This window comes from Echinops telfairi, unplaced genomic scaffold (assembly GCF_000313985.2).
Source record: "Echinops telfairi isolate 266 unplaced genomic scaffold, ASM31398v2 ScPeMD7_5592;HRSCAF=6446, whole genome shotgun sequence".
NCBI classification, from domain to species: Eukaryota; Metazoa; Chordata; class Mammalia; order Afrosoricida; family Tenrecidae; genus Echinops; species Echinops telfairi.
In genome coordinates, this window is record NW_022109491.1 from 43474497 (window position 1) to 43499435 (window position 24939).

The 24939-nt window shown below is 39.8% G+C and overlaps 1 protein-coding gene across 2 annotated transcripts in view; it reads right to left on the minus strand.

Annotated features, from left to right (window-relative positions):
• Positions 1-249: 249 nt before the first annotated feature.
• KIF16B (kinesin family member 16B) overlaps positions 250-24939 on the minus strand; it is a 245950-nt gene continuing 221260 nt past the window's right edge. For both annotated transcript variants that reach the window (XM_004697819.4, XM_045295431.1), the window contains one exon: positions 250-1436. In XM_004697819.4, coding sequence (XP_004697876.1) covers positions 1278-1436 — 159 coding nt within the window. In that variant the 3' untranslated portion in view covers positions 250-1277. The remainder of the gene's footprint in view (positions 1437-24939) is intronic.

A 24939-nucleotide genomic window follows, 5' to 3' on the forward strand; every position in this document is an offset into this window, starting at 1 on the left:
AATTGCGTCCTTTAACTATATATATTTTTTCAGGTTGGGGAGCTGTACAAGCAAAGTCTAGATCTATTCATTTCTATCTTCCATCATTCTGCATCTTTTGTAACATAAATGCTAAATTATACATTATGGGTCTTTGGCAACCACATTAAATCAATTTTTAAACAGGACAGTAAACATGTTTATGTCACAATCTTAAACTGAAATGCAAGGTAGATTCAATGTCTTCATTTAACATTGACAGAACCTCAATTTAAATTTTGGAATAGCAAATACCTTTAATAAGTTTGGTGTGAATGACTAAACATTTGGACACAACTTATTATACAGAAAATGTACCTATATAAATCTCCAAGTAGAATTATATACATTTCAACATATAGCATACATATTTTTCTACTCAGATTTTTCTCTTAGCGAAACAATACCATTTTACTATACACAGATGTGCAATACTACATTAAGTCCTGAGTAATTTAAGGTTTAATGACCTATTGTAAATTCCAGTTTGCTACAGAATCTAGTAGTTTCTGTAGAAAAAATGTGAACAAAATAATGTGTAAAACTATGCATTTGGCTATGTACTCATTTTGTGCTTAGTGGAGAAAGCTAGAGAATGCATAATAGTCATTTACATTAAGAAAAGGTTCTTAAATATTCATGGTTATACAAATGTCCTATGCATAAGTATTTAAAGAAGGTTTTAGCCATGTTGCCTATATCCAGTCAAGCATGGAAGACACCAGTCATTATTGGATTGGGAATCCCTTTTGCAGAATAGGAAATTCCATGTAAACATCAGTGTTTATATATTATAGGAAATTCTGATTTAAACAAGGGAAAAAAGATACAATTAAATAATTTGAAATGTGTCTCTTGGGATATAGCAGCTTACATGGAAGAACTATAAAAAATGAAAGTGCATTTTGGTGAAAGAGGAAACCAGATAAAAATCCTTTAAGGGTCACCTGGCAAGTCACCTGCTTTGGAGGGCCCGGGTTGGCTTGTCTTAGGGAGGCCTGGAGATCATCCACATTATTCTTAGGTTAAATAGGGTACAGACTCCACTGCACAAAGAGTAGTAATCACTTTGGAAAAAAGTCATTTTAGAGCTTCAATGGAGCAGTAGCAGATGCTTGTCAAGGTCAACCCCCCCCACCCCCTCCAACTCAAGCATCAGAAGGGACAGGACACCTGCTGTGGCAGGCCCGGCTCCTGTATCAGAGGGAGCCCTGCCTCAATGAGAAGGCACTACGTCCGTGGTTGATCCATTGCTCCTGCTACCCTGTCCCATGGCTGCTATAGTCGAAGACTCCTTTCTTGAAGAACGGTGAGAATTCACAAATCGTGAACTTCGACAGAGTCAGCCCCACGTTGTTGATATGTAGCGGAGATGTAGCAGATTGAAGCATCACTCTGAACAGGTCCCTGAGGTATTTCTGTGGGAGAGACATGACAATCGTTACGACACTGTCAAGTGAAGTCAAGGAGAAAAGAGGAGATGTCCACGAACAGTTTCCCATTGCCTTGAGCGAGCGCTGTCATCAAAAACATAGCGACTGAAACTTCTTCAACTGACTTAGCAGTCATTACACCAACCGGGTAAAACATAGCCTCGGTATACAAACACAGGAAGGAGATTTAGGCTCTAGGCTCTGGTTCAGAGCAGCAGCACCTTGTGTGGGGAGATAACAAAGGATGCCTAGCACAGGGAGCCTGTCTTTCAACAACCGTGCCACCATTTCAGAATCTATTTTTGAAAAGCCATGTTCCCCAACATACTCATTAAAGAGAAAGACCTTTAAAAGAAAGGAAAGCAGGAAGAGAGAAAGAAAGAACACGAACAAATGAAAGAAATAAAGAAGGAAGGAAGAAGACTAGTGTTAGAACCAAATCAAACCTACTGCCACAGAGTCTGTTAGGATTCCTAGACTCGCTATAGGACAGAGAAAAACTTCCCCATGGAGTTTCCAAGGCTGTAACTCTTTAGGGAAGCAGGCTGCCACAGTTTTCCACTTAAAGAATCTGGTAGGTTTGAACCATTGACAATTTGGTTAACAGCCGAACATGATCGCCACTCCGTCGTCAGAGTGCCTGTAAGTTGTTAAACATGCTGCTTATTAGCATTTAAAAATGACACAGTCGGGAATGGCTTTGAATCCTCAAAAACGAAAGGAAAATACATACTGGGGATAAGAGAGTCAAGTTCTATACTAATATATACAGATCATCTCTGAAATGATTTAGCCATCCATGAGAAGACATTCTTACGACTAAAGTGAATTGCTGTAAGCTTCCAACCACTTTCCCTTAATGTGTTTGTTACAATGTTACATGCCTTTTTTGGCCCCGAAGAAGCAGAGGCCATCTGAAATGAAGATCCAAGATGAGGAGGATAAAATCTGAGACTGGTGCTGGGCAGGATGTGTTAAGTGAAAGAAAAACAATACAAAATAGTCAGTATGTATTTAGTTCAGGCTACTCTTACCTCTAACAGAACACGGGTGAGGTGGATGGGTTTGATCCTACCCTTTATTAATATCTCAGCTTATTAAAATATAATCTTGAATCCTAGATCAATTATACATTGTTATTATTTCAGATCTTACACTGTCTGTTGTCTCTCTTCACCCACGAGGGTGGGAGGGTGGGAGAGGAAGGGGGAAAAAGAGAAAAAAAGAGGAGCTTATACCAAGGGCTGAAGTAGAGCATCTTTGGAAATGATGATGGCAACATATGGATAAATATGCTTGATACAATTGATGTATGGAAAGTTATAAGAGCTGTAAGAGCCCCCAATAAAAATGATTTAAAAAACAACCGAAAAAAATATATATATAAAACTTATCACAAACTTGAATAAATGTGAACCTGAAGTAAGACTTAAAAAATATGTCTAAGAAACATGGCCTTTTCCTAAAACAACTGTTTGCAACCAGAGGTAATATTCTCCCACAAGAGGTATTTGGCAAGGGTTGGATGGTCACAACGTGTATCTAATGAGTAGGAGCCAGGAATTATGCTAACATCCTACAATGTACGGGATAGCCACACAAGAAAGAATTGTCTAACCTAAAATATCAATAGTGCGGCGAGGAGAAAGCCTGGCCCCGAGGAAGCAGAAGAACTTCTTGTGACCTCTTCCTATTGTCAGAAAGTCTCTAGTAACATCAGTGGGTTAAGCACGGGGCTGCTCGCCAAAAGGTTAGAAGTTAGAACTCACCAACTGCTCTGAAGGAGAGGGATGGAGTCTCTGCTCCTGGAAGGATTCCCCATCTCGGAAACCCGTGGACAGTTAGACTCGGTCCAGCAGTGTCAGGAGGAGATAGTGGGTATGTATCGTCAACAGGAAGCTAAAGACTAAAGTGGCCGTTCTTCTTAACGCGAACTCAGTAACTATTTTCTACTAGTGAACAATCCCATAGTATTCTACAATTTCTAAAACCCTTCTGACGTGTTTTGTACAATGTTATGGAAGTACAACAGAAACAATAAACTATACAAATGTATAATTTGATGAGGTTTGATATACGTATACATTTGTGAGACCTCTACCAAATCATGTTTACACTTGTAAGACCACCACCAAGATAAGCATATACACCTATGGTATAATCCCTAATACTAATAACACCTGTCGTAATTAGCCTCAAACACTTCTCAATGGATTGGATTTTGCTACTATAACACTCTGCTTAAAATTATTCACTATCATTATTGTAATACCACTTTCAGGTGACATAACTATTGTTGGGAGAGGCAATATGCCTTGTTTCTAGTAGCAAGCACAGCAATCAAGTGTCCTTAATTCAGACTCTATTTTCTTTATTTAGTATTTCTAACTTACTGATCTCAAAGGGACTGAACTTCAAATCTGGTCACAACACAGAGGTGCTAAAACAAATACTGAAAAGAGAGATCTTAAGCATTCTACTTCCTTGCATCAGACGGGCTAAAGGGCCCTTTTTGGAAAAAGGAACCAGAAGATAGCATTATTAATTAGGGGGGCCTAACTAACTAGGGGGACCTGAATTCCACCAAACTTGGTAACCCAAGTATAATCAGTTACCTTGCCAGCCAACGCTCCTAACGACAGGCAGATGATTGCTCTTGGAAGATGACAGTGAGGTGTGTGGAATAAGGAAGGTGAGGTGGACACCCCTTCCCAAGTGAAACCCAGCTCCCTCTCAGTGTAACATGTGAATGGGGCGGAAGCACCTAGGCCAGTGTCACCTCCTTCAGGGCTCCTGCAGGAAGAATTAAGGTGCAGACAATTGTCCAGGACAAATCTGTTTTCAAGATGAATTCCGGCAGAACAGAAAGTAATTTACATTTTGGAGCAGATGTTGTATCAGCATTTTATATAATTAGCTTACAAAGTAGGGTCCCTGAAAGGAGCCAATAAAGCCCGAAGGGTATAATGAGAAGCGAAAGTTAAAATATAAAATTTTTAAAAGAAAATATTTTATATACCTTCTGTGCCCAACTACCACTAATAAAAGAGCATCGTAAAACAAATGCGGCTCATGCTTTTCCTTTAAATAAACTAATTAGCATGTCTTGATGCGAACACACGCTGGAAAGAGCCCATTCCAAACGCTCAGAAGAGTTTTTTCCTTTGCAAAACAAATGTTTGCTGAGCAGCAGAACTGAGCAGGCTTGACTTACTTTAAATAGACTGCTTCCTTGGTGCAAAGAAATTGTTTTATTACAAAGTGACTTTTTGCAGTGAGTTCAAAGTGTTCTAAAGTATATGTGATGACACATGACCTTGGTTGGCTATAAACAGGACCACATTTTTAAAGTGGGCTAGGCACAATGTTTCCAGTAAAGGACAAAACCAAAGGATTGGACTTGGGCTAATAGAAGAACACAGAAATAAAATTCCAGAAGGTTACTGGGGACATAGACAATGTTTCATTCTACTGTGTATCCCCTATCATCCCTAACACACTGTGAGTTTGGGAAAAGCATTTAAAAGAAACATCCATGATAGATTTTGACCATGTTCTGGCACACATCACAGGTGTATACGCTCCTGAGTTTTCACAAAGCAAATCCACATGTGTGCAGCTCCAGCCACCGCACATCCCTGCTCACGCTCCCTCCTTGTAGCTCCAATGTTCCTCTCCACAGCCACCATGAATCGGATAGTCAGGATCAGAGATGAGTCCTTCTGGTTTTAAATTAATAGGACACACAGGAGGCACTCTTTGGGGTATGGCCTCCGGTGGTTACAATGGTGTTTGCAACGGTGTAACTGTAGTGGGTTCCATCCGAGTGATGTCTGGAAATTCACATGAGCATGAACATGTTGAGAAGCTGAATTTAGTAAGGGGTCATGCGATGGTGACAGGTTTGTCCTTCCACACAAGCTCTTCTTCAATGCTGAATTCTACTGAATTCCATATGGTGTCAATAAAAAAGTTTCACCTTAGGGAAACATAAGATCAGCCAATGAACTAGAACTCTCTCATTATTTATATATAATTCAAAATGATAAATAAATCCTTACATATTTTTGTGCCTACATTTTGGTGCCAGTCAGTGCTCATGGTGTTTTCTGCAGAATCTATAGGAAAAGCGGGGAAATTAAGGCTCCTCTCAAAGCGATCTCTTTACTGCTGATGTAGAGGAACATCAGCTCCTCCTGACATGTCTAAAATAAGTGCAGGGCCAAGCTGGATCCTCAAAGTAGTACACCTTTTTTACACAGTATTGAAGGGCATTAAGAGTTTCAGTACTTTCTCTGAGTCAGGAGGGCAAAGAAGGAAAGGCAATTGTGAAATTCAATATCCAATTTCTGTTTCTGACTTTCACACATTTTCTCCAATAAAAAAAGAAACAAAAGCAGGCAGTTTTAAATCTCTGTAGCTCATGTGGGACCACAAAAGATCCATAACATTGGCCCATCCTAGTGGCTGGCAACAGAGGTGAGGCTTTGCTTCACTAAACGCCCTGGATCAGGGCTATGGAGACAGCAATTGCTTCTCTGGTGTTGTGCAACATACTAGCTGTGTTTGAGGGTGGAAGTGAGAGCAAACCAAGCCCTCTTAGAATCAGCTTGCAAAATGGGTTAAGGGATGGTAGATACAGCCAGGAGTCTGGGAGAGAGAATGTATGACCATGAGCAATCAAGGGACCAAAAAGAGTCCAAGAAAAAACAGGCAAAAAAAAAGAAATGTGGGAGGATGGTCAGGGAGAACAGGGAAAGAAGAGATACGACAGATGGGAGAACGAAGGAGGAAGAAAGGGCCACACCATGGAGAAGACGGCCCACCATCTATTTGTCCAACAAGTTGGCAATGAGAATTTAAGAAGAATACAGTAGACTTTTATCTATATTTATGTTTTGTTACTGGAACTAACACTAAAGTATTATTGTGGTGTTTTCTTATTGGCACTTTCTGAAAATCTAATTTAGATGGCTCATCCTTAGGGCACACTTCAGTTTTAAAACAGAATCTTCTACAAGATGCCAACATACTGTATTGTTTCTGGCAAGTGTGCATAGCAGTGGCAGGGGTAGAACTACCTAGAAGAAATGACTCCCCCTGGGTCTGTTTGAAAGTGCTACATTCCTGGCAGGTGACTAGATAATGTTCTCAATCCCCCAAGTAAAAGGAGACAAGATCTTATAAAAAAATGTATGGAAAGATTAATATGTAAAGATGGTCAGAGTGCCACCAAATACCACCCCCCAACACTGATTCCATATCTACTTCTTTCCAAAAACAGTTCTTTCATTATGTTTTTTACTTTAAAAAACACACCTTAGTCTTTATAGTGACAGCTTTTTAACATGTTAAAGGGATCTTTTGAAGTCAGGTTTCCCAATGCAGTCAGTTGTTTGATTTCCAGACAGCGGTTTCCAGGAGTATTGATTTTGAGTCCCAAGTAAAATAAAACCCTTAAAAACTTCAATCGTCAGAATCCACTCCAGGCCAGTGAGTTTCACTGAGGAGTTTTAACTTGAATTGCAGTCCGTATTGCTGGCTGCAGTCTCCAATTGTCATCAGCAAGGGTTCAAGTCCTCCTCGCTATCAGCAGGCAAAGGTGTGCTGTCTGCAGAGCCCAGGTTGTCAATATATCTTCTTGATCCATTCTGATGTCTCTGGTCTTCTTCATATAGTCCAGTTTCTTTCATTATTTTCTCAGCATGCAGATTAAACATGGAAATGAAATTATACAACCCCAATCCACACCATTCTCACTTTCAAACAGGCAATGTTCTGGGCAGTATTCTATTTGAACAACTGACTGTCCCTTTACCTAGGTACAGGTTCTGCATGAACACAACCAAGTGCCTAGAATTCCCATTTTCTTCAATGCTATCCATAGTTTGTTATGGTCCACGTAGTCCAAGGTCTTTGCACGGTGAGGAAGACACAAGTCACCATCTTTCTGGTATTCTCTGCTCTCAGCTAAGGTCCTTGGATAGCAATGCTATTCTTGTCCTTCGGAATCCAGCTTGAATTTGTCAGCTCCTTGCCAATGTACTGGTATATCCATTTCTGAATTACTTTCAGTAAAGTTTTACTTGAATGTGATATTAATGATATTGTTCTTTTGGGTCATGTTTACATGGAAAGGCCAAAAATATCCATGATCTCTTCTAGTCAGTTGGCCAGGTAGCTGGCTTCCACATGTCTTGGCAAAGACAGACGAGTGCTTCCAGGGCTGCACCAGCTTGTTGAAACATTTCAAATGGTATTGTCATTCTTTGAGCTTTACTTTTAGCTAATTCCTTCAGTGTAATGTGGACTGTGGGCTTCTTCCTCCATTACCATCTGTTCTTGATTACATGCTACTCTTTGAAATGGATGAACGCCAAACAATTTGTTTTGGTACAATGGCTGTGTATCCTTTCCATCTTCCTTCGATGCTTCCTGCATCAGAGAATTCTTCAATATTACAACTCGAGGCTTGAATTCCTTCTTCAGTTCATTTAGCTTGAGATATGCTTTGTTCTACCTTTGGTTTTCAAGCACCTGGCCTTGTATATTTCCTTATAAGGTTTTACTTTGTCTTTTTGACCTTGTTTTTATTTTTTCTTTTCTTTCACTTGCCTTATCTACTCTGTTTGTCACCTTAGTGGGTGACCGCTTCATTTTCAGATGAGGAATCAGGTTGGAGAGGTGAAATTATTCACATTATGTAGTGGTGCAGTGCTTTTATAAAGTTCTTTGTCTGATATTATGGCTGTTCATATTCCTAGTCTGCAGGCAATGGGGATTTACCAGGGACTCAGTCCATGTAGACACCCTGAAAACGGACTTGGGCTTTCACTATCATCCATAGTGTTCTGCAAAACTAGTGGTTACAATTTAAGCACTGGCACCATTCCCTCCTTTGGATTTGGCTCTTATTGTCTACAATCCTTGATTCACACATGCTTGTGTGTTTCTTCTTTGTGGACTGAGCTGACTCCTCCATAAGACAGTTGCTTGTTTAAGACAAGCCTTTAAGACCCCAGACACTTTTTTTTTTTTCTGATAGCCAGGCACCATTTGATTTATCTACCACACCTTGCTATGATATCCATATCTCAGTGATCTCGAGAGGATGAGTACCAGGCAGGGCCATGTCACAAGAATTAATTGTTCTTCTATTAGGGTAAAATGAAGTGAGAGCTCAAAATCTATTCATATAGCTATGGTTTCTCTATGTTGATGGTTCACCTTAGGAAACATCTTTATTATTTTGTTTTAGTACATCATAGATTATCCCTATGGAGCTTAAGGTAACTTTTCATAGTAATATATGCACTGAATTGCAAAGGATTTTATACATGTATAGAGCAGTTTATTAGTTTCTAATACAGGTATTGTTAACCTTTACATCTTCATGACTTAGGTGACGACATTAATTATACAAGCCATGAGGGGTAGAGATATGACAATACTTTCAATTATATTCATTTATGAACACCTGGTAGAGTAATCCACGTCACAAAAGGCACAGAGAGTTTGAAAACAACAACTTCCTGTTGGTCTGGAGTTGAACACACAGGATAAGGCCTGGGTTGCCAGGAGTTGGTTGGAAACTATTAGCTCAAACGTGTCCAGTTGAGAACGTAATGCCAGGTGAGTCCTCCCTCTGGGGTTTCTACACTTTCTGCCCATCTTACACATCCTCAGACTCGTAATTGCTTTTTCTAAAACACACATGTGTTCCCACTCCCACTTTGGATTTGACTTCCCAGTGAGGTCCAGTGATTACTCTTGTAGGGTTGTCTGTTGATTTGGGATGACCGCAGAACACTGTTATATGGCAAGGAATAATTGGTCTTTTCCCTTTCCACATAACAGGGGAAACTTGACCCATCTGGATGTTCTAATATGGAGGACAATACATAGCTCACGTTAACTAGGTAGGCATACTACCTCACCACCCGAGGGAGCAGATTAGAAAATTAGATGGCCTGAGAACTGGAGACTGACTTTGTCTTGATTTTTATCCTTAAAATAGTAGGTTCAAAAAAATCTTACCATAGTGAATGATGGGGGGAGTGCGGCGTGGAGACCCAAAGCCACTGGGTATCCCCTTGCAGAGGGTCTCGGGGAGGAGACGAGCCAGTCAGGGTGCGATGTAGCAACGAGGAAAAATATAACTTTCCGCTGGTTCCTAAATGCTTCCTCCCCGCCCCGACTATCATGATCTGAATTCTACCTTGCAAGTCTGGCTAGACCAGAGGATGTACACTGGTACAGATAGGAACTGGAAACACAGGGAATCCAGGGCGGATGATCCCTTCAGGCCCAGTGGTGTGAGTGGCGATACTGGGAGGGTAGAGGGAGAGTGAGTTGAAAAGAGGGAACCAATTACAAGGAACTAAGTATATGTGACCGCAGAAACGTGGGTGAAGGGAGACGTTGGACAGGGCAAGATATGACAAAATAATAATTTATAAATTATCAAGGGCTTATGAGAGAGTGGGGAGTGGGCAGGGGGGGGGAAATGAGGACCTGATGCCAGGGGCTTAAGTGGAGAGGAAATGTTTTGAGAATGATGAGGGCAATGAATGTACAGATGTGCTTTACACAATTGATGTATGTATGGATTATGATAAGAGTTGTATGAGCCCCTAATAAAACGATTAAAAAAATAAATAAAATAGTAGGTTCATAAAATATTTGTCCTTTTATGATTGACTAATTTCACTCAGCATAATGGTGTCCAGATCCTTCAATGCCATAAAGTGCTTCCAGGTTTCATCACTGTTTTTTAGGGAAGCACTGTATTCCATGTGTGTATGTACCAGAATCTCTTTTTTCATTTTTCAAGTGACGGGCATTTGGGCAATTTCAAGTTCTTTGCTATTGTGAACTGTGCTGCAGCAAACAGGAGAGAGCCTATCTGTTCTTGTTCTGTCCTTTCCTTCTTTGGGAGTTGTGCCCACCAGAGGTAGTGTAGGGCTGTATGGTACTTCTATTCCCAATTGTTCAGGAAGCTCCAAATCATTTTCCACAATGATTATACCTGTCTACATTCCCATGAGCAGTGTATTAGAGCACCAATCTCTCCACACCCTCTGCAGCATTTGTTGCTGTTTTTTTGAACTGAGTTATCGATGTGGGTGTAAGGTGATAGATAGCTCATCACTGTTTGAGTTGCACCTCCCTGATGGTTAGGGATTGTGAGCATTTCCTCATGTGTTTGTTAGCCATTCAAGGGTCTTCTCTGTTCATGTTGTGGGCCCATCTTTTAAGTGGATCATTTGTTTTGTCTTATTGATATGTTGCAGAATTCTATAGGTTTTAGTAATTAGTCCCTTGTCCATTGTCTCATTGCTGAAGATCTTTTCCCCAATCCATGGACTCTCATTTCACTCATTTGATGAAGTCTTTTGATGTGCATAGTTCATTTTTAATAGGTCCTAGTCATTTATTTTCTCTCTCACTGGATGTGCTTCCTGTACTATCTTTGGAAGTCTGTATATGTCCTGCAACGGGGCCCTTACATTTGTCCCAGTATTCCATTGATGATCATTATAAGTTTGGGTTCACATTTAAGTCTCTAATATATTTTGAATCTGTTTTTATGCATAGGGTGAGGTATATGAGTCCTTTTTCATTCTTCTGAAGATTGAGATCCAATTTTTATGGCACCATTTGTTGAAGGAAGAGGGTATCTCTTTCCTATGTAATGTTTTTTGGGTCTTTGTTGAAAATCAGTTGCCTGTAATCTGAGTTTTCTATTCTGTCCCATTGGCCTATGTTATCTATCATGATACCAGTACCAGGCTGTTGTGACTACTGCAACTGTGTAATAGGTATATGGAAATCCTACTGATTTGGTTGTTGACCTTGTAACTTTTACCAAATCCCCTGATTGTTTCCAACAATCTTTGTGTGGATTCCTTAAACTAATGACATCCTTAAAAAGCAAAAGTTTCACTTCTTTGCCCAGTTGTATTCCCTTGATTTCTTTCTGTTTTCTAATGGTTCTGGTTAAGACTTCCAGCACTGTGTTAAGGAAGAGTGGTGATAGGGGGCATCCATATCTAGTCCTGTTCTCAGGAGAAATGTGATCAGTACCCTGTTGAGAGTGATGTTGGCCATTAGCTTTTCGTATATAATCTTTATTATGTTGAGCAATTTCCCTTCTATTCCCATTTTATTTTTTTAAAATAATTTTATTAGAGGCTCATACAACTCTTATCACAATCCATAAATACATCGATTGTGTAAAGCACATTTGTACATTCATTGCCCTCATCATTCTCAAAACATTTGCTCTCCACTTAAGACCCTGTATTCCCATTTTCTTGTTTCCATTAGAAATGTTTTCTGCATTTATTAATATGATCACATTGTTCTTATTGTCTTGTTGGATTATGTATTGGATTATATTCATTGTTTTTCTAATGTTGAACCATCCTTAATTCACCCATTCCACTTGGTTGTGGTAAATTATTATTTTTTGATGTTGTTGGGTTCTATTGGCCAGAAGTTTTGCATTTATGCTCATAAGCAGTTTTTGCCTGTGAAGGAGCTTTGAGGGGTTTAGTGATTGTGTAGTGATAACTACAAGGTCAACATTTCTAAATGACCTGTTGCTTCTCGGGAGAATGCCAGGGCGTTCTGCTCCTGTAAAGAGTTACAGTCTCAGAAACTCGGTCAGAGAGACAGTTCTACTCTGCCCAGTAGGACCATTATGAGTCAGAATTGGCTTGAGGGCAGGGGAAATTGGTCTGTAGTTTTCTGTACTTGTGAACTCCTTGCTTGTTTGGGTATTAAGGGATAAGCTCTCTTCCTAGAATGAGTTTAGGAGTTTGTTGTCGCTTCCTATATTCTGGAATAGTTTATATACCAATTCCATATAAAACTATTCCAGAATAAAGGAAGCGACAACAAACTCCCAACTGTCTTTTGATCCACGTACAAGTTCTGTATGAGCACAATGAATTGTTCTGGAATTCCCATTCAACTGTTATGATCCTCACAGTTGAATATTGTTATAGTCAATAAAATACAAGCTGTGAGGAGAGACCGGTCCCTGAGAAGGACATCCTGTTTGGTAAAGGAGAGGGGCAGAGAAAAAGAGAAAGTTCCTCCAGGAGATGGATTGAAGCTGTGGCTGCAACAATGGGATTAAGCATGGGAGCAATCGTGGGGACGACACAGGACTGGGCAATATTTGTTCTGTTGTACAGAAGGACGCTCTGGGTCAGAACTGACTCGGTGGTATCTCACGACAATCACCTCTACCATACAAAAGCAAGTTACTAGGGCTTAAACTTCCCAGAGATCTATGCTTACATATGCCAAAACTAAACCCACTTCCTCAAACTGAGTCCAACACTTAGAGACTCGATGTAAAGTTTCCAAGGCTGTAAATCTTCACAAGAGAATACAGTCTCATCTCGTCTCTTGGAGGAGCTGGCGGGTCTGAATTGCTGATGTTGGTGGCTCGTAGGCCAATGCCTAAGCCACAGCGCTAGCAGTGCTTGGATGCCTATAGGAGAGAAATCAGATGCCCCCCCCCACCTGTACTGACATAAGCAGGTGAACAGTATACACATTCTTCTAAATCTTATTTTGTTCACTTAATTTCTAGAGAAAATCATTCTGAAACTGGTGCCCAAATAGGTGTTCCAGTCATTTCAATCCTTCTAGAATTGAAAGCTTTCAATTCTAGGGAGAAGATTTTTGACAACTTTATTCACAGAATGTAGGCTGGGTACTTAATATAGTGTTTAGCACATTGCAAGTATTCTTAATATGTGATGAATGAAATAAATAATCTAATAGGCATTGGTATCTGTATCTATAGAATAAATTCCTAAAATGAAATTGCTAGTTCAAAGGTTAAGTGTATTTAAAAAAAATTTTTTTGGTTAGGTGCAAGCACGTCTTCTCTGACTCAGAGTGCCCGTATGTACAACAGAGTAAGGCACCGCTTGGCCCTGTGCCATCCTCACCATTTCCTCAACCTGAGCCCACTGCTTCAGCTACGGGGTCAACCCACCTCCCTGCGGGTCTCCCTCCTCACTGCTCTTTACCAAGCAGGATGTCCTTTTCCAGCGGCTCATCTCTCTTTCTACCATCTCTCTCTCCACTTCTAAGAAGCGTTCTGGCTGTACTTCCTTGCAGATAGATGTGTTCATTCTTCTAGCAGCACATGGAACTTTCCACATTCTTTGCCAACACCATCATCTAAACCATACATTCTTCTTCAGTCTTCCTGAGTCACTGTCCAGTTTTCACACGCAAGTGAGGTGATCCATCACACTAGTCCCGGCTCAGGCACACTTAGTCCTCAGTGTGACAGCTTTGCCTTTTGACACTTTAAAGAGATCCTGTGCAGCGGAGGTGGCCAATGTAATGCTATGTCATTTGATTTCTTGCCACTCATTCCATTAGCACTGATTGTGGACCCAAGTAAAATAAAATCACGGACAACTTCAATGTTTTCTGTTTTCATGAAGTTGCCTATTGTCCAACGGTAAGAATTTCTGTTTCCTTTGTATCAAGTTGTAATATACACTGAAGAATGTAGCATTTGATCTTCATTTTTCCCATAGGTCTTAACTCATTGTCACTCCAACAATGTTGGAGAACAGACACTTCACGTTCCTATCAAAAATCAAAGCAAAACAAAACAAAAAACTTTGAAAGGTCTCTTAATTCTATTCTTCCATCCCTTCCTTATAAAATCAGAAAATGTAGCTAAGGAATCTTAGCTACAACCAGTTTCACCTAAGTCCCATTAATAAATGAATAAATCAAAGTCTACAGAAGTTGAAACTAGAACTCCATGTAACCATACTGAATATCTATTCTTTCCATATATTGAACCATTTCCCTGGATAGAATCACATCAAACTTAGGGTATCTTTTGTCCAGGATTCCAGGAATCATAAAAATATAACCTAAAACTATATATGTAATTCACTTTTGTTTAATACAAACTTCCAGATATCAAGCACAAGGTCAAAAAAGAAGTGGAGGGAGCCATAAAGATGAAGTTGATCTGGGAGTAAAAGCAGATTTGGCATATTCTGCTACAGGATCATGGTTCCTGAGATTCATGTTCTTCTGTGGTCTCCTCCCCTTGAATTTGAGAGCCTGAAAATTAAGAAATAACCTGGGTATTCCAGCATCCCAGAGAGCCCCTCCCTCGGTGGATCCAGAGTCAGAATGCAGCGCCATAGTGAGCTAACCTAAGAATATTTAGAATGACCCAGCCCAAATTCCAGAACCACAGAATCATAAACAAATAAAATGGCAATTGTTCTAAGTCACCAAGTTTTGGGTTACTTCACACAGTGATAATACATATACAAGGGTTTGGGAATTAAGAGATAAAGGAACAAATGAAATTACACAACTGGGAACAACCAACAAAAAGGGTCTTTTGGGTTCCATTTCTAATTTATGACTGACATAAATTGAAGTACTATTCATGCCAACCTTGTCTAATACTTTTGATGTTTTCATTGAGTAGCTCTGTTTCTATTTCCACAGGTACTTCTTTTATAACAGACACTTTTCCTATCCCAGGATTTAAAATAAATACTTGAAATGAGTAGTCATCATTTCAAAGATGGCATTTATTTCTGATGTTATAGAGAATTCTGAGCCGTCTCGGTGAAAATTAATCAGGGTAAAACTGTTAGTCTGCGATTACAGAATCAAAACTATTCATCACAGCTATTCAGACCATCTTCTTTATGAGTTTAATGACACAAGCATATTGTATTGAATTATAGTACTGCATCAGTCATAAATTTAATATACTGAGTCTGGTTCACAGAGCCTAATAAAATCCAGCAAGCTTTAACATTTGTATAAGGGATATATGCATTTAACATCCAAGTGATATTCAAGTTTTACAGGTTAAAATTCTGGCGTGGGATCTGCAGGCGCTCTGACAAGCATCATGACCCAGTCGGGGACACTAGTATTTCCTGGGCTGGGGTCCTGGCAAGCGTACAGTGAACACCAAGCCACATTAGAAACATCGAAACAGGCCTGGATACATTGTTATTTTCTCAGAACAAGTCAAAATCAGCTGGACTCTCGTTTAGGGTAGGGGAAGAGAGGAATTGCAATTATAATGTCCCTGTGTGATCCTTGACAGTGCATTCTGGAGAATATGACTCCATATGTTTATTTTTTTTAAACATAGCTTTTATTGTGATTTGAGTGAAAGCATATAAGGCAAAATGGTTTCCTAGTCCACAGTTCGGGTACATTTGGCTTCCTCATAGTAATTGCAAACACTCTTCTCCCACTTCCTCCCAGTATTTCACTGGTATCACTCCTCCTCCTTCCCTACCCCTTCCAGCCACCGGAGCTTTATCCCTGAGCACAAGCCACCTCTTTCATCTTTTGTGTTTGTTCTAAGAAATGAGTACTTCCCTCACGGTGTTTTTGTTTTTGTTTTTTTATTTGGCTGAAAGTTGAGCTTTGGGGGTGAGTTCAGCTCCAGGTGTTGCCCTAGCTCCACAGTCTCAAGATTCTTTTAGGCTCTACAAAACCAGTAAGTCTAGTTCTTCCATGATTTTGAGTTTTGCACACATTTTTCTATAACATTGGCCAGGATCCTCCATCCCTTCCGAGCAGTCAGCAGTGGGACATGGATCCCATCCAGCTCTTCTAGCCTCAGGGTTGTGGAAGCTGAGGTCGGAGTGGTCCATTAGTCCTTTGGATTAATTGTCTTTCATTGTCTTTTTTTCTTTTAGGGGGAAGGGGTGGAGTGGGGGTCAATAGTTGTACCTTAGAGGCCTGCTTGAAAGCACTTACTATCCCATTCCTACTCACCAAAGTAGAATGTAGAACATTATCTTTGTGGATTATGTTACATTGTCAATGGACTCTAACACCCCTCAATTTAAGCCCCAACCCCATGACTATGGTCCTGGGTCTCAGGCCCAGCGATTCATTTCCTAAAAGCACTTTGTTATTGCTAAGATGTTCTCATCGCTTTCCCCTATGCAAGCGCTCCTACATTCATGGCTATATTTATAGCACATACAAATATGTATGGAGAAATATCATTTGCCAAACCTATATATGGAAATCTGACTTGACGCGATTGAAGCCCCAAGTGGAAAGCAGTTGAGAGCTTGTGCAGAGAGCAGGCAGTGCCCGCTGCTCCCCTGCTTCTGTGACTTTGGTCACGTATTTGTACTTTTGGGTTTTGGTCCGGGACTGGTGACAGGTTCAATACAGAAACAAAGCAACCAAACGAACAATGTCCTTGAGGCACACCATAGTGTTGGGATCTAATTTAGTACTGTTTTCACTTACATATTAGGCTGCTAGCTACGAGGTCAGCAGTTCAAAACCACCAGCCTCTGGTGGAGGAAGACAAGGATTTCTACTCCCATAAAGTGTTACACGCTCAGAAACTCACAGGGACAGTTCTACCCCGTTCTGTAGAGCTGCCAAGTCAGAATCAAGTCAATGACAGTGAATTTGTGTGTTTTTTGGGTTTTTTTGTTTTGTTTTAGTGCTTCTTAGGAATGGCCCTGGTAGCATAGTGGTTATTATGCATTGGGCTTCTAATCTCAAGGTCCCAAGTTTGAATCCACCAGTTGCACCAATGGAGAAGGATGAAGGTCTCTAGTTCTACAATGAGCTCCAGTTTCAGAAACTCACAGGGGCAGTGCTAACCTGTCCTTTCGTGTTGCTATGATGCACAATTGGCTTGATGGTAGAGTAAGTTTCAGGACTTCTTTATCTTTTTTTATTTTATTGCTTCTGTTGGCCCTGTGGGGTAGGAGTTAGGCTGTTAAACCACAAGGTTGGCAGTTGAAACCTAGCACTTGCTTGTAGAAATAATATGTTCCTTTAAAGATTTACAGTCCCAGAAATCCCATATAGAGTTGATCTGAGGAAGAGGTGACTATAGAGCAGCCCTTTGGGGGTTTGGCTAGTACTTCTCAAGAAGCTCCAGAGGTGCAGTGGGTAGCGCTGAATGGATACACTATCAGCTCCACTGTCGGAGAAAGGTGTGGTGATTTGGTTCTTTGGAAAGCCTATGGTGCCACTTTATCCTGTCCTATAGGGTCATCCTGAGTCAGAATCAATACGATGGCATCAGTGTGGGTTTTCGGTGCTGGGCAGGCACTATGCTGCCAGTGTGCTAAGCACTGGAACATAGCTCGGCACAGAGGTGTAGAGGAATTCACTTCCCTCCTCTGCAGCTCAGCTTCCTCGTCTGGTTATACCATCTACTTCTTGGGGTTTAGAACATTAAATGAGCTAATGTCAGTTTAGCACTTAGGGCAAAACCCAATTCACAGTATGAAGGGGTTTCCAAAAGTTGGTGGAAAGAGGGAATTAAAAATAACAAACTTTTCCAAGTCCCAATATATACTTAACAAATGGCTGTTAATTACTTGTTATATAGGGAGTTAATAGGCAAATATGTTCATCGTTCCCTCTCTTAGATGTTTAAAAGCACATCAGCTTAAAACATGTTAAGTAGTTGACATTTTCTTTTGTCAAAGAAAATGGCAGAAAGTGAAAATATGGAGTTTAAAGTTTTTTTCCTTAAAACCACCTTACATGAAATAATAACATGCCCTTTATTCCACCAGTTATTTTAAATTAGGGAAAAGTTAGCTTTCTTTTTCACAAAATGGGAAATCATATTAAAAACAAACAAAAAAGACAAAAAGGAAAACCTTTTCCACATCAGAAAAATTAATTATTTTCCAAAAGCTTGTTTTAGGGCACATTTTGTTTGCCATGAACCTAAAAAGTTGGAAAAATGAAACAAAGCAAAGCTCTATTATTTTCTATTTTCCTAAGCTCGTGGCTCCTTCCTGCATTATATAAACCTTTAGAGAGATTTCTGGCATTTTAAGATTAAATTTCTGCTCCAAATGACCGACTTGACTGACATGGACTTTCAAATGAGAATCTGGCTGGTATATCTTGATTATCATGTCCTAAAACTCATTCAAAGAGCCAGGCCCAGCAAACGTGAAAAATAGGACATACCGAACATTAAATGTGGCCACCCCAAAGCCTGCTTTCAATTAACCCAAGAACTGGGTACACTGACAACATATACAGTGGGTACTCCGATAACTTGAGAATATTGAGTGATTTTATTCCCATTACTCCTGCAGCTATAGCTTTGGTTGAAAGGAAAGATCATTCCCTTTCACACTTGACCTAAGGTAGTGTGTTTACTGACATGGCAAACTTTCTTTGGTTATAATTCAGTTGACCTTGGACTGGGTTGTCACTGAATAATAGCAATTCTTTGAATTCCAGAGCAAAAGGTTTAACTCGATATTCTAAAGAAGGGAGGCTCACTGTATTATTTTTGTTCTTTGAAAAAGAGGTTCCAGATTATCTGTGTAAGGCTATTTGCCTTGTAGATTATCTTCTTGCTTGGGAGTTATTTTTGAGTCCAGACAGATCTACATCTCAGAAGACGCAATGGTCATGCCCTAGCTATAGCAAGGATTAGGGTCCCACGTGGTGGGCCCATGATCCCAAGCCCCAGAAAGGATTAATGGGGGATTTGGATTATCTGCACCAATGATCCTCTTCATTGGTGACAATGAGAAAGGCTTAGCTAGCTCAGGACAATAGAATCAGGAAGAAAAGCCAGATCAAAACCTCTCTGCAGGCTGTAGGAGCTGTTAACAAGGAAGAGCAAATCAGAAATTTCGTTTCCATAAAGATAGCTTCTACAGAATTAGCAACTACATTAATTTATATATTATGCCCAGGATAGTGTTTTACTTATAAAGATGCTATTAAATCACTGATGCAATCAATTAGGTAAATTAATAATTCTGGCTTTTTTTAACTAACATAATTTATTAAAATAGTTGATTTAAGCGTCTGCAAAGGTGACTTCAACTTCTACTCCAGGTTCAATTCTGATGGAAGTGTTCTGCTTAACTATCTCACAAGGGATATGAAAGTCAATGAGTCCCCTGCAGATTCTCATCTGGAACAGATCCCAGGTCTTAGAACCTTCACCAAAAGGGGTCATGAGTCTCAGTCTTGGTAGGGATCCTAATTGGTCCCTTCACTTTCGGGTTCTTCTTTTAGACTCTAATCAAGTCAGTACACACTTTCTCCAGGGACTTTACTTAGCGGTTGGTTAAAGTGGTTCTAATCTGGTGAAAGCCTATTCTGGTTCCATGGGTTTCTTTCAGATGTCCTTGAATGTCAAGGCGGCACGGCAGCTCCCAGCCCGACTTGTTCCTCAGCAAGAGTGAGCAATGGTGAGGCAGGCATAGGAGAAGCTTTTCTCAATGAGCTAAATTAATAATTCTTGATAAGCAATCTTCAGAAGCATAGGCCTGTTTTTCTTGAGCCCTTACTTTGTAGTAAAATTTATAGATTTACTCTCTCTTCTTTCCCCCTGAGTATAGGAAGTTTACTAAGTTGTCTTAGCAAAAGTAGCCTATCAAATTTTACTGTGTGCTTCAAAACTAAACTTTATAAAACTTAAAACTCTCCTAGCCATCTCCTGACATCTGAATAGCTGTTGAAGAAGAAATATGAAAAACAGTTGTTGCCAGTTGGGCAGTTGATTGACATGTGGCTCCTGGTTACATCCATTTGGTTGGGTTTTAAATACCAAATAAGCCCTCAAAAAACTGTGTAAGCAAAGGTGGACAACCCGCACAAAAACTTTAAGCATCAGGGACCATTTTTAGCTGAAACATTGTGAAGGTAGTGCAGTAAGTTAAGAAAAAAAAGTTTGGCAAACAGTAGATAGAAGGCAGGTTTTAAAGCTTATAGGGTATGTCACTAGCTCAGGGATATTGGAGAAGGCTATGGGGCCCTTAAACCTTAAGAAATTATGGGCTCTCGAAATACAAAACTCACTGCCATTACGTAGATTCTGACTCATAGTGACTCCACAGGACAGAGCAGAACTTCCCTGAGGTGTCCTAGGCTGTAACTTTGTATGGGCGTAGAAAGCCTCTTTTCTTCTTCGGAGCTATCGGTGGTTTGGAGCTGCTGATGGTTTCAAACCGCTGACCTTGTGGTTAGCAGCCCAACTGTGCCACCAGGGTCCAATAGTAGACTAGCTGGAGTTTCCTCACTTTCACCATTTCTGCCACAAGGAACTGCCTTTCCAAGTAAGAGATTTCAGTTCATATTGACTGCGATCTCTTGAATAGCCCCATCTCTTTTCCAAATAAGAAGCTGCACATAAATGTAATTTTCTGAACTAGAAGCATAAGCACTACAAATGGAAAAAGAAAGGGGAGCCAACAACAAATTTTACGAAGCAAAAATAACCGGCACTATGGTGACATTCATAAAAGATGGAAGCCTCTTGCTGCGTGAGTTACATGTCCTGAGAACAGGAAGTAAAAGCCTTCTGGTTCTTTGCGTTTCTGTTTCTAGCCGGATAAAACATCCATTGAGCAAAAGAAAAAATCTATGACTTAATGTATGACCATTTTCTACTTTTGTTAGCAAACGCTGTCTTGATTTCTAAGTCTGTTCCTAATTTCACTTATAAATAATATGAAACAAATTATCTCAATTGGATATGAGATTAGAGAAGCTCATTAATTCTTTATTTTTTTTCTTTTGTTGCCGGGAAAAAAATTATGTATGTAAATTTAAAGGCACTGCAGTGAATTGCAGGAATATGACATGACTATCTGAAAACGGATGAGAGCTTTACATGGGCAAATAAGGACAGATTAATAAATTGGATGCATTTGGAAATAGTGATGTTCTTATCAATTTACTTCCCCTAAAACATTATTTTAAAGGGCTGCAGTATATGTTGTGATTCACTAACACTATAAAAGGAAAACCAAGTACGTGTATGTAAGACAACAGGAATGTCAAGGGAAAATCATACTGAATTTGAAGATAATATGTAGCTTACAAAGACAGTAAAGTGCAGAATAAAGGTTCACTTTGCAAAGAGCATGTTGAAGGTCATTTATCTAAAAGAAGTACAATTTATTTAGGAAATAAATATGAGTAAGTATAGACTGAGTGATTGAAACATCTCTGAGGGAATTTAATGCAAATTGGGCAGAGCTTTATAAATGAGTTAAGGATGAGTCTCAAACGTTAACATAAACAGTGAGAAGAACATTTTGTGGAAATGGGACAAGGACAGTGTTTCTTAAATACAAAAATGTGTAAGAAGCATTTTGAATAAGCCCTTGTGTCATTGCAACAAAGGAAATGCATAAATAAGGACTACACTGACATGTAGCTCTTATTAATGCTATAAACATTCAAACTCACCACCATGGAGTCAATGCTGACTCACGGTGACCCCTGTGGGTTTCGGAGACTGTAACTATTTATGGAAGTTGAAAACCCAGTCTTTTCCCCATGGTGCTCCTGGTGATTTTGAACTGCTGACCATGTGGATTGAATCCCAACGTGTACAGAACTACACGTTTGTGTAGTTGTTTGTGCAGTTCTAGAAGCTAGACCTTATTCTGTAGGTAACAACACTAGAAGATGGAAAATAAAAACCAGAATATTATAACAAAGGCAGAAAATTAATCCAGAGTGAGGTAGACTACACAGTGCAGTATTTCTCAAACTATCTAGGGGCGGGGGGGATGTTGATTTATTTTATTTCCATATTTAAACATTTCCATCTTGTCACAGACTGACATTTTGGGGCTACATCTCTTTCAACAAGACAAGTTTATGGTCCTGCTCTGAGATATCACAATACCAAATTGCTAAAACATTGATAAGTGTTGGGTCTTCGTGCTTACCTTCTAGTGAACTTGCACCACCTCTCCATGGATTGACATTGGTTGGCGAAGCACACTTGGAGATTCCTGGGGGTTATACACATGAGGGTAGAGGGTCTCTAGCAAACTTGGTTCGCCCTCTGCTTCTTTTAGATTTCTGCTTAAATGACATCTTAATAGCAATGCCTTCTTGGCCATGTTATATAAAATATTATTTCTGACCTCCATCGTTCTCCTTCTCTCTTAATATACCATTTCCTTCTTCATAACACATATCAGCACATGCTATTCTATGCCTGTGTACTGTTTCTTTCCACTACAATGAGACCCACATGAAGACAAGACTGTATTTGTTGTGGCATTCCTATCAGTTCTTCCATATATTCACTGAAAGACGCACACTGCTAATTTTACTATCACCGTTATTGGTAATAATCCCAAACTGAAATGCTCAGCAGCCAATGGAAAGATAAACTTTGGTATATTTGTACAATTACATACTTTAGAAGTATAAACAAGAATTAAGACTCACTCACTCACTCACTGACTTTCACTCACTCACTCACTCTCTCTCTCTCTCTCTCTCACACACAAAAAATAAAAATAAACCAAATAAAAAAGAAAAGAAAAAGAAACCAAAGAATTAAACAACATGGACGGACTGCACAAACATCATGCTGACCAAAAGAAGCCAGACACCACATGGCTCCCTTTCCATAAAGTTCAAAAGACACAAGATTATGGGGAGGGAAGGAGGGTAAGAAAAAAAAAAGAGGAGCTGAAACCAAGGGCTCACATAGAAAGCAAACTTTTTGAGAATGATGATGGCAACATATGTACAGATGTGCTTGACACAATGGATGGATGTATGAATTGTGATAAGCATTGTACGAGCCCCCAGTAAAATGACTAAAAAACAAAGACACAAGATTAACAGAGGGTATCGGAAGGCAGGATGGTGGACAATGCTCGAAAGGCTGAAGGAAGTTTCAGTTCAGAAAGAGGACTAAGAGGCATTTGACTTGCTGGTCACGTCCCAATTTTTAACCTGGTGGGACTTCCATTGTGAGAAAACTAATCAAGGTGTATGGTTATATCTATGCATTTTATTGTGTATAAACCAAAATTTTATTTTTTTTTTAAATTTCAAAGAAAAATTTTAAATAAAAAATTTAAGAAAATGAGTTTTCAGTTCCTAGGAATGAGAAACATAAAACCAGAAATTTAAAACTCAGTAGAAACCTGGAAAATAAAGGTGAGGAAGTAACTTGGCAAGTAGAAAGAGAATGAGAATGCAAATGAGAGAGAAAACCAAGAACTAGACCAGGAAGCTCAATCTGAAGAAATGAGACTTCAAAACATAACAACAGGAGAAAGCCCGAGGCGAATCTTACCAGGAGGAATTCCCAGAAATGAAGAGCAGGAGGGAACTCATAGAAGAGTTCAGCAGAGCTGAGGAGTTGAGACCCTCAGTAGAGTAACACAGAAACCATTCAGACCACTGAGTGAAGCCCTGTACGCTTTTGGTTGCAAAGACGGAAGAATCTTGTCACATACAACGGAAAAAGAATCTATTTCTCTTTGTACTGCTTAGCAATAATATTGGAATTAGAAGACAATGAAATTATCCTTTCAAAATTCTAAAAGAAAAATCTTTTCCAACTAACATTTTTTAGCCGTCTACAGCGCATATAAATAAAAAGCTCTTCATGCCTCTGGAATTTTCTCTAACACATCCTTTCTCAGAAGTCTATTAGAGATGTGTTCCATCCAAACAAGGACGTGAATGAAGAACTCTAAAGGCATGGAAAGCAGAAAGTAGTGGGGCCGATCCCAGAAAGGCACCTATAGGAAGGTATGGCTGAGTCTGACGGAGAAGGCAGGATGTCTTCAGAAGAGTCCCCTTAAATAGGCTCAATTGATGAAACCCTTGCTGGTCTGAGTCTTTTGAGAATAGATCTATACAATTCATACAATCCATTAGCTGCACATTGTTCTCTAGGTCAGGTCCACAGGCATGAAATGGCATAAAGGATCTGCCTTTCTTTCTCTGTATGCACCTTCTCCCCCAATCTCCTAGACTCATCTTTCCGCAGTCCAGACAGATCCCTGGGTTTTGCTCTAGGAGATACAGGAAGAAGGCCCGAGACTGTCCAGTGTGAACTGGGGAAAACAAGAACGAGCACTCTCTGACAGTTACAACTCAATAAACAATGTGAATAAGACCACCGGAAGTTAAAGGTGCACACATAACACAAATATATGATTAAAAATGTCATTCATTCTAAGAAAAATGATTAATTTGAGCATCAGTAGAAAGTGTCCAATATTTTTCTGATCACCTGTCGGCACATCTCTAGACCAGGAGTTCCTTATCCTTACTTTTGGCCATATTTCTGATACTTCCACTGGGGTCTAGAAGTGAAGTGCTTCAGTTTAAAAACCCTTTCCTTATCGCCCCTGTTGTGCCACAGCATGCTGTGAGATGTAAGGGGCAGCAAAAGGAGACAGTATTAAAATGCTATTAAATTAGGCATAATAAACAATCGTGTCAACAGCAATTTGAAGGTGACATCATCCTCTGAACAAGGCAGCAGGCACGCCAGCTCCAGGTACCAGGTAAGGGAGTGAGCTTACGCAGATGCCCCTTTTGCCTGTACCACTTGGGATACCTACTTCTGTTGCAGACACAAAGCGATAATAAAAAAACAAAATCAAATAGCAATGTCTTGCTGTACTTAGCAGGCGAGTAGCAACAGCCC